Below are 10,908 nucleotides of genomic sequence, written 5' to 3'. Positions count from 1 at the left end.
GGCTGTCAGTATGGCACTGCTCTCTGGGGACGGGGACTTCACCCAGTAACACAAACCTCCCGTCACAGTCACAAAGGTGCTGCTGACGTCCATGCTGCCCTCACCTGGCTTCTCTTCCACGGCTGATGTGCCAGCCCCTTTCACAGAGGGGTGAAAAGAGGGGTGTTGATGAGGGTTGCCTGGCAAGGGGGAAGGGGTGAGGCTGACAGGTGTTGCAGACACAAAACCCCTTGGTTTAACAAAGGTGGACAACATGCAGACCACCCAAACTCTTTTCACATCATAAAACAAGGGGTGGCCTCCTTAGCCCATGGTGGAGGCCCCTTCTCTCACCAGTGGGCATTTTCCCTGTCCTTTTGGAGGCAACCCCACAGGTCTCTCAGGCTGCTCTTGGCTCCAGGGTTTGGCCTTGTTCCCAAGTCCCCCGTTCCCTCCGGTCAGGTCATGGAGCTGCTCCATTAGGAACCGGCAAAAGGAGGGCAAAGGCAGCCCCAGGACTGGGGGGGATTCACACTGGCACTGTGTGGCTACTATTTGCCTACCAACCTTCTCCTCTGTGGGTGGGGAACCAGAGCTGCTGCTGCCCAGCTCACTGTGGGAAGGAACTGGATTCAGTTTCTCATCAACTGACCAGTGGCTCCTATCCAAGACAGCTTAGTTTTTGTAATGCTGTTTAGGTGATGTTTGTTTATAATTAGCAGTTGGGATATAATTTGTAATGTCTGACAAACAGTGGATTTTGTTCCTAGATCAAAGATTGCATCTGTAGGGCAAAAAAAATTATTTTTAAAGTGTGACAAACCCTTCACCATGTTTTTACTGGCCCTATATTCAAGTCCTGATTTTTTAACCCTTTCCCTTGTAAAACTGGTAGCACATGATAGAAAGCCAAGCTATTTGCTAGAGAGTTGTGTCATGGCTTTGGAGATTTGGTAAATGTAATTAAAGTATTTGAGTATACAGCTACTGGCCACTAGCACTTGAGGCCCAAAAGCTATTATGGCATAGCTATGTGCAGCTGCACAGGTTTGGGTTTTTTCAAAAAAACCCCCAGCTTGCAAGTAGCAAGGACTTGAGGTCAGTGGCAGTACAAGCAGAGAGCTGCTGTGATGGCAATATTAAATGCAACAATGCTTGTATTCTCAAAATTATAACAATGTATCACTGAAATATCACACTATAACAGTGACTCCTCAAAATAAGGGTCAAACAACAGTCCTCAAGATAAGGGTCTTCACTGGGAGCTGTACAGGCTGCACCCAGCTGCAAGGGCAGGGTCCCCCAAAAACTGCCAGCACTGCAGCCTGGGGCTGCAGAACCTTGCTCCCATCCCACCCCATCCCTCCCTTTGGGCAGCAGATGCTGCATCCCCAGTCACCCCAGCCATGCTGCTGCCATGGGGCAGGGTCATCTGTTCTTCTGCTTCAAGGGTCACCTAAACCTGCTGGCAAGGGTTTTGTCTTCAGCAATTTTTAAATAAAACTGAAACCTCTCTTTTTCTAGGTCATTTCTTCAGTACCTCAAGATCAGCTCCAAGCCTTTGCCCCCATATACTCTCAGCCCTTTTAGAAAGGACATAACCTGAATTAAAAAGAGAAAGGAAAAGCCCCAAAACCTAAGAAAATTATGATGGTCACAAAAAATTTTGCTGAGTCCAGGACCTGGCCTGGACAGCATTTCCCTCAAACTGTGCTCAGCTCCCTCCACAGTGGCAGTGGGGGAGAGGAGCAGAGGCTGAGGGCTCTCCACAGCCTTCGTGAGGTGGACACCTACAGCCCACATCCTCCTGCAGTCCCACAGGTGCGCTGGCTGCCTTGGTGGTTGGTTGATGCTCACCCAGGGTCTCCTGCCAGGGTGGTGCTGCTGAGCTCATCACATCTGAATGCTGAGGCTGGAAGACAAAAACCCCCCAAAACTGTGTTCCAGCTTTGGCACGTTGGGAAGAGAAGAGCCCCATGGGCTGCCCCCACTGGAGCTGGGAATTCATGCCAGCATTGCCAGCAGAGCCAGGCTCTGGGGGCCACATAAAGCCCTGGATTCTGCTGGATTCAGCCTGAGGTTACCTGAAAATCTGTGCTTTCCATCACTGCTCCATGTGAGTTCCAGGCAAGGAGCAAACCCACCAGCTCATGGCTTTACTGCTGCTGCCAGTTCCCCTTCACTCTGCAGTGCAGGTTACCATGGCAGCATTTAAACTGCACAGAACCGTATACTTAGGCCTTTCAAACATATTTCTTTTGGTACTAAGGACTTTACCTTTCTGAACTGATATCCAAACAAGAAAACTCAGGTATATGCATCCATTGAAGGTGCAAAAGCTGCTGGGGAAAGCAAAACAACCCAATTTTTACAGAATGTTCTCAAGTGTTTTCGAAATCCCATTCACCCAGCGTGCATAATCAGCCTGCAAACACAGCGTTAAGGGCAAGCAGAAAACAGCTTCCAGATCTGCTGGAATCCTTTGGGCTCCAGTGCTCAGGGCAGATGAGCCATGCCCACACAGACCTGTGGTGGGGGGCAGGAGGCAGAGCCCACCAGTTGGTGGCTGCAGTGATGACTCTTGCTGGGCACAGAGGTTGGGACATCTCACCCAAAATGCAGAGGTCTGGCTCTGCTTCAGACCCTTTGGCAGGTGATGTGCTTGGGTAACCCCACCCTGTCCTGCTCAGAGACCCTGGTTCACCATAGTTTCTGCATGTGGTGCACCCGAAACTCAACATGTTCTTGGCTCCCTGAGAGCAGCCTTGCCCAGGGACATGAGATTCAGGCTTATTCCCTGAGCCTGCTGCTCCCTACAGCAGCTCTGGCCCATCACAGAGTTCTTGCCAAGCACCATGGCTGCATGGCTGCTGTAGAGGGTGCAGCATCACACCGAGGTGATCAGTTCCTGCTGCAGGTGCACAGGGTCCCAGGACCAGGGAAGGAAGCATTAAGAGAACAATCAGGAGTAGTAGTACTATAGCTATCCAACCCAATTCCCAGTGTGACCCTGAGGCACAGAAGATGGTCACAAACTCAGGAAGTCTAAGAAATGGGGGATTAGAAGAACCTATGCAGACCTCCTCTTTCCATTACCAGTGAAATAAGGAAGCCTTCACAATTTTTTCCATGCATGGATTTATTATGAAATCAGATATTTACGGGCAATCATAACAGTTTCTACAATAATAAAGTTTAATACTTTAAATTACTTGGGAAGATTCCACACATCCTCAAGTACTTAATTTAGCATCTCTATTATTCCTTAAGACAAGGTTTTTTACACCACACAATAAAAACATGAAAGTATTTCTGTTTTCTCCTATGCTGCAAATGTACAGCTTCATGCACTGCAGTCTTCGTTCTCACAAGAACATGCTGTGTGTGCATCAACAGTGTCCTGCATATCCTCTGACTTCTGGTCAAACTTCGTCTGCTTGTCTGTCAGGCTGGTAGCTGAATCTGATGGGGAGCAAGAAATGAAAAGTAAACAGCTTACTTCACAAATAGTTCTGCAAGGTACAGCATTTACCATACACTAGTCATTAATTACAGCAGGCTTGGCTGTTCCTCACTGATTTACATATTTATATTTGTCTCAGTCACATAGAGATGTTCCAGGAAACCCACTTCATTAATAAGCCAGTTCTACCTTGAAAGCTACTGCTTCCATGCAGAATTTTATTACTGATACATTTAGGAAAGGGCATTATGATCTTTAAGAAAAAAAACTTGGAAAACAGATACAGTTCTATGCTCTATATAACCTATATCGACTTTATCTAATCTCTTATCATCCATACTATACCTATAGAAAATAAATCCTCCTATATCACTGGGCCTGTGTGCAAGAATCCTGTCCACAACTGTACTTCTAGTGCCTAAATCAGCTCAGTGAAATAGGATCACATCCAAAGGCAGTGATATCTGAAAAATGCAAGGCAAGGATGCCCGTTTCAGGGTGCTGCACTTGGTCATGTATGGCTCAATCTCCACAGGCTGCAGTAAAAACTTTTCAGCTGAATCACCTTGTTGACTGTGCTGTTATCCTGCCCTTACCTTGACAGCCCTAAGCACCATGAAGGTGAATTCAGTTTAGATTTTAAATTCCAGTACAAGGAAAACAAGTAAATGTACAACAGAAAATCATCTCTCTCACTGAAGGAATACTTGCCTATTAATAAAACAGGGAAAGGGCTTCAGTCAATAGGGCACTAAGTCCACACCTACTTATGTCTATGTTATATTATTCACACTTTTCAAGTGGAATGATTGAGTCAAGTCACAATCTATTTATACTTTTGCTCAGCTCCTATCAGTAGGATTTTTGTTGACTTACCAGCAGGGAGACAGTGGAAGCCGACAGTGACTGGAGTAGTCTTGGTGGGAGAGCACCCCTTCAGGCAGCGCAGCACAGGCTCCGTGGAATAGCACTTGGACTCGACCCCGGTGAGCTGAACCGTCTTCTCGAGCTTCACAAAGGAGCGCCGCAGCTTGCAGGCTGCAACAATCATTGGGGACAGCTTAAGTGCTTACAGTCAAAAGCTCCACACCTCCCCAGAAGGACCCATCTGCCAACACCGCCAATTTGCAAACAACTTCCCCTCTGTGAAAACAGTGTTTTGATCATAAATGAAGCAGCTCTACAGTCTGATAAACCTTTCAAATCAGCTTGTTAGATATGGAGTCCTGGAAAGCTAATTTCAAATGCAACTGGTCTGTTTCTAGATCAGGATGTAGAAACATAGTCTGAGGTACTTTCTAATAAACATTTTTCAAAGTAAACTTGCTTACAGAATAGCTGTCAAACCACATTTTAAAATGTTGGATATTCAGCAGTGGAACTAAAGGCAAGATGTCTGGCCAAATAAAATTAATCCCCAAAGAATTGCATTATTACCAATGTCATTCAGACACAGAACTGGTGCAGATAGAGAGCAAACAGTCATTGCTGCCAGCAAGTAACATCAATCTCATTTTGGATTCCCAGGACAAACAGTTACAAGTGAGAAGCTAAACAGACCACAACTTATTCCTAGCTATAAGTTTTATATCTTCAAATTTCAGCAGTTTCCACCATATGTTAAAAGGAAACAGAATGTGGTCACTACCAGCCACAGGAATATTATTGTGTATGGGTATGTAAAGCAAGTTTGTTGCCCAGAATTTGTGACAAAAACGTGGAAGAATAACAGTTAATGTAGAGATAGACATGTACAAGCCATCTCCAGGGACTGAGGATGTCCTTCCCACAGGGCAAGTCTCTACACATGCAACGTGCCTGTTCTCGAGCACCGTGGTGTGATGTTGCATCATAACCTCAGCTGAGAGCGCCAGCACACCATAAGATCCTAATCTGCTGAAAGTCTTAAAATGCAGGGGTTTTATTTCAACCATGTAATTAAGTCCCTGGAACTGTTCATGTACTTGAATGCTTTGCTTGACAGGTTGCACTGGTTCAAAAACCAGGTGGTCAGCCATGGTAATAACTACTAATCCCCATCTGATTTTTTGATGGGCCAATTGCTGAAAATTGATGTCTGGAAAATGCTGTTGTACTTAAATCAAAGCATTCCATGCGAATTTTATCCTCTTTCTGATCTTCTTCGAAAATACTTCAAAACTGAAACAAGATTTTGATTCATCTTGTTTTTGAACTTCAACTAAGTTGTATATTTTGGCTTGTTTAACCTGTGATTTCTTATTTCTTTCTCAACTTGCAAGTAATTTTAATAATTACTATATAACTTAATAATGAATCTTCTAATATGATTTTATTTCCAAAATATATACAGATTTAAAATTTTCTGAACAGATTCTATATTTTCTGAACAACTGCAGTAATATTATGTTAAATTTATTAGAGCTAGCATACCTCCTCTACAAGGCTTTTCTTCCAAAATCCAAGAATGCCCAAAGCTCACTGCATCTTTAGCTACATATCCATTGGGCATCCGATATTCCTGTTCACATTCTGCATCATATTTTCCACACAGTCCACACATTTTCCCTGCCATCCATAAAGCAACTTGAATCTTGGAGGAAAAAGAAGTGAGAAGTATTTCAAGTTAAAGAAAAATAATACCTGTGGAGCACATTTTTGCTATGCAGGTCCCTTCCAGTGTAAGGTAATGCACATACATTTAAAATCTCTTTGATAAAAATTCAAAAGGGTCTGACAGTCTGACAGAGATGCCAAACTCCTGGTGGGCTGCAGCATCTATAACTGCTACAGTCTTTATAACCTACTGTGCCAGTCTAGGTTGTTAAGCTATTAATGCTCTGGACTATTAATATGCTGAAGCTTTTTTCTGGTGGCTGTTTTGATAGTACAGGTACAGTTTATTGACCTTTTATGTTCCAGCTTCATATTAATTTTAGTGCAGACTTTAAACTACTCATTTATCTAAAAAGAATGGCTGAATTTTTGCTGTTTTGAAGAATTATACAGCTGTAAGAACAGTGCTCAGGAGCTGAAAACTCATTTTTCTTGCAAAGGCACTGCTGACTCAGCGTGTGTACACTCACAGACCCGCTTCCCAATATACACCTGTACTGCAAGAACAATGTACTTTTGTTGATCAAAGATTCTCATTTCTCACACTCAGAAATAAAGAGTAGGACTGTGCAATCCTGTAGCATCGTCTTCCCTTTGAGGTTTTTTTGTGCTCTGCACACACTTCCCTTTGCCAGTGTACACTCTTGCATTCATACACACAGATTTAAGGGAATCCTACGGGAATTTCTTAACACCTAATCTTATGAAGAGGAAGAATGATACCCTGAATGTGTAGCCATCAAAGTACAATTTATCAATGCCATAGGCTGGGGCGAGAAGTACAAGCCCTTGCTTTTCACTGTGGATCCACAGAGAAGCACCTAGAAGAAAAAAACAAAACAAAAAAAACCAGACCAAACTTAGCTTCTTTAAGCAAGAAAAAGAGCAACTGTCATGTTTCTGAAATTTTATTTTCTTCAAAATTCCTCAGTTACCCTACTCAAGAAACAAAACATAGAACAAAGCAAGGTAGAAATGTGCGTATATAGAAACTAGGTGTTTGCTAAAGGTTAGAAGACAATGATCACAGATGTATTCTTTTTTCTTTGGGTTATTAACATATTCACATTTATGTCTAGAAGTTATTACTGAGCTGTCTATAGTATCTGTGTAGTTGTGCAGATTGACAAGGCTCTGAGTACACGGTATTGGAGTATGGAAATATGAGGAACACCGTGACTGTCACTGGAGCCATTTCTAGCACAATTATCACTTCCCAAGCACATAACAAATAGGACAGAGCTCAGCACTGGTATATGCTAACCCAATTTCAGCAAGATTTAGCCCAATGCATATATTGCAGCTCTTCTGTCAGAATACCCACACTGTATATAGCCCCTGACTACACAGCACAGGATGAAACAAGGTCTTCCTGTACCTTTCACAGAAACAAACAATCCCTGTTTTCAGAGAATCAAGCAGGTTGTTTCACCACTTCTCCATACCTATCCCCAGCACAATGCAAGCCAAATTTATACCTACAAATCAAATTGGGAGTAACATCCATATACAAGTCATGTGTGGTGAATTTTAGAAAAGCTCTACTTCAAAAAGTTTTAATCAAGAAAAATTTGATCGTATAACCAAAACGCTTCTCCAATTTGGAACTATAGTAGTGATGTACAAAAAGGAGGGATCTTCATGTTAATTATATCTTGATTATTTAGGCTACTTCAAGAGCTTCACACTCTAATCAGTCTTTCTAAATGTTCCAGTGCAAGTGAGTAAAATACATGCTCTTAAATAAATATTACCTTAAAACCAAAGAAACACTTATTGAATACAAACTGATCAAATCTCCTTCACAGATTCCTTCTCTTTCCTTCTTTCTCCTAAAACATATGTGAAAATTAAACAGCATATGCTGTATCACTTACCAGCAGACGTAAATGAAACATTTGTCGGGCTCTCAGCGCCATCCACCAGCAGCTTCACCCATCCGTTCACAGGGAACATATCGACTTCACTGTCAAGGACAAGAGTGTTCACAGCCAGGCTGGGCCACATTCACACACATACAATCACAGAGGCATTTTCCTGCTCACTAAATATCAATGGTCAGAGCACAAGCACATTTCAAATGCTTAAATTACATCAGGGGTATTCTTGTCACCCGAGATGCAGGATAAGAGGTTCAGCATTACGTTCAATATGCATGGAAAATAAATAAGGGGAGTGCTGAAGCCCCATGGGCTGCTCACCGTGGCAGTAAAGCTCAGATCAGAGCTCCTCTCATGCTAAATGTGGACAATGAGGTCCCTCATGCTCCCAGCATCCTGCAGAAGTTACTTACTGATTGCCAAGCTTGATGTTGATTGCTTTCAGGTTCACAGCTTCTTCTACATTCCTCATCATCACCACGAACTTCAGGTCAGAGCTGCAATCCTGAGCCAAGATGTGGTAGCAGTTTTCTGGCATTGTGTAGTTGAACTGAACTTCATTAAAGGTTGTGATCTTGTTGTAGGAAACTGAGCATTGAGCTGGTTAAAAAAAAATGCCGCTGAGTATTTGCTTTTCCGTGAGAGAAGGCCATTTAATGTTTTTTTTATTATTATTTTTGGTGATGTATTATTTTAGCTTTGTATTTTTTCCACTACGTGATATTTTCATATGCTTTACAGCAACTTTTGGCTACTAAGCACCCATAAATTCTTAAAAATTCATATAAAATATGCTTCTCTATCTAACGAAAAATAATTGCCAGAAACTTTAAATGTTATCACTTCAGATAATTGGTATCTTGATCCCTGAAATGTTGATGATTTCTGTACTATACGCACAATATTTTCTCCCAGCTGAACCACCCTCACATTATTACAGAACATTTCCTAATTAAATGGAGATAAACAATGCCAGCAAAATCAAGAAGGTGTCCAAGTAAATCGTGAGACTGAAGTTGTCATGCTTCTGAACCCCATTAAACTCTGACCTTTCAAATTCTCGAGCACTGCAGAAGGAGCTTCAGCAAAGACATTCCAGATGGGAGGCTGCAGCTCTGAAGCTGGTATCCTTGGACCTACAGGAAGTGACAGGGGAAGCCTCATGGCTTTTTCATAGAGGGTAATCTGAAAAGGAATTTAAAAGCACATTCAAAATGCACCCGTGCCAGCAAACAGGTAAGATTTTTTCCTATTTCTTCTACTTCTGTTGCAAAGACTTTATGTGAACACAACTCATCTGACTCATTGTCCATGAGGTTTTTCCTTTTGCTCAGTTTTCTCTCACATGGTGAGAGAAATCATTCAAGTATTATTTGGGAGAGAATTAATTACTGCCTTTCAAAGGTGATGAGGTGATCACTTATTCAGATACTACAGATGGAAACTCATGTCCTTATGAGTACCCACCTCTCTCTCTATGAACAATACCACTATATAAATGTCCTTTTATGAAATATTAAAAGGTTGGAAATAAATAAAAGTAGTTTTCATCATTTGCACCCAAACTGATACTAATTTAATTTTTCTTTCTCAGAATTGGCCCACTGTAATTAACAGTCACACTTTTCTACTAGGAAAAAAATAGAAGAGTGATAAAAATATTTCATAATTACATCAGGAAGTTTGATAACAACATCACAGGTCCTCGGAGAAGTTAGAGCCACGATCACCCTGGCTTGTCGAGAAGGGTTCTTGTCCGTTTTTTCAGAGAACCCCAGCATAAATGCAGCCCCAGGGACAAACTTGTAAAACCTTCAAAAGTTCAAATCAGAGAGATCTGGTGAGATAGAGAAACAAATGTCTGCACACATCCCAACCAGATTGTCTCACATCTGTGTGTAAGTAGCACAAGTCTTCAGGATCCCTGGTTATGTCCTCACACCCACTCTCTGCACTACTGTTCAAGTGTTCAGCGAAAGGAAGGATCTGTTCCTCGGTTTTCAGTAATTATGTCCAGGATAAAGAATTAATGTACATTAAAATAAGATGTAATCTCATTCAGCTTTTACGTCCAAAGGCAGTACTTGGACAGACCAGAGAATAAAATATCAGCAAGCACTTAAGCCACTAGAACCTTGTGTGCGGATGCTGATTTTTCCCAGTTGACCACTATTGTGAACAAGTGTCACAAAAGACTAAATCCTCACCATTCTGCTGTGGATTTGATACTGGAAGGAACTTTAGGCCACTCCAGTTTCACTTGTACAGCAGGGTGGGCAGCAAACCGCCCGGTTACCAGCTCAGAAGAAACCTTGTAGTCCTGGCAATTCCGTCCCCATTTCAGGTAAGCCTGTAATGCAGGGATAAATGGTCCATTTTTTAATGCCTGGAGCATGGTTTTCCTGTGATCCATATATAGCTGTACAAGCTAGTTTTGAGCCTTACCACTGCCTTGTGAGCATTGAGGACTGAAGCATCAGCACAGAGCTTCCACTTGCTTGAATCTGTGAGGTTTGACACAAATACCTGCATCCGGGGCCTGACTGAGTCAATATCAGCATATACCACAACTTGGAGGCCTCCTATCTTCTTATCATCACGGATGCCATGAAGAAGAACAGCTAATACTGGAGTTTTAACATCTCCCAAAAACTTTGGCTAAGAAGAAAGGGGAGAAAGTATGCAAAGCATGTAATTATAGAAGAGTTACCATGGAGCATTTTAGATGCAAGATCTAGATGGATAAATGAAAAATAAACAACTGAGCCACAAATATATACCAGCATATGTGTCACACATATATACATGCCTATAAAACCTCGTGCGTATGACTTTAACGTGCACGTGCCTCTGCATGCCAGATGGATTTTATCACTGTGTTTATATGAGCCAAAATTTGTGCCATTTCCTGAGCTACAGCTGATACCATGGAAATATTAATATAATTAAAATACAGTATTGACTATATGATTTGGGCTTCATTGTTAGTAT

General features: G+C 42.2%; 1 protein-coding gene across 1 annotated transcript in view; it reads right to left on the bottom strand.

Annotated features, from left to right (window-relative positions):
- Window positions 1-3,100: 3,100 nt before the first annotated feature.
- The window catches only part of LOC103612620 (vitellogenin-2-like), a 26,557-nt gene continuing 18,749 nt past the window's right edge, over window positions 3,101-10,908 (bottom strand). The window contains exons 28-37 of the mRNA XM_017729977.1: window positions 10,363-10,575; window positions 10,125-10,267; window positions 9,591-9,729; window positions 8,967-9,102; window positions 8,331-8,517; window positions 7,915-8,003; window positions 6,761-6,858; window positions 5,855-6,014; window positions 4,319-4,480; window positions 3,101-3,441 (exon numbers count right to left, since the gene is read on the bottom strand). Coding sequence (XP_017585466.1) covers window positions 3,323-3,441; window positions 4,319-4,480; window positions 5,855-6,014; window positions 6,761-6,858; window positions 7,915-8,003; window positions 8,331-8,517; window positions 8,967-9,102; window positions 9,591-9,729; window positions 10,125-10,267; window positions 10,363-10,575 — 1,446 coding nt within the window. The 3' untranslated portion in view covers window positions 3,101-3,322. The remainder of the gene's footprint in view (window positions 3,442-4,318; window positions 4,481-5,854; window positions 6,015-6,760; window positions 6,859-7,914; window positions 8,004-8,330; window positions 8,518-8,966; window positions 9,103-9,590; window positions 9,730-10,124; window positions 10,268-10,362; window positions 10,576-10,908) is intronic.

This window comes from Corvus brachyrhynchos, unplaced genomic scaffold (assembly GCF_000691975.1).
Source record: "Corvus brachyrhynchos isolate BGI_N302 unplaced genomic scaffold, ASM69197v1 scaffold101, whole genome shotgun sequence".
Lineage (NCBI taxonomy): Eukaryota > Metazoa > Chordata > Aves > Passeriformes > Corvidae > Corvus > Corvus brachyrhynchos.
Note: the sequence above shows the minus strand (reverse complement) of the source record. Positions and strands in the feature narration are given on the sequence as shown.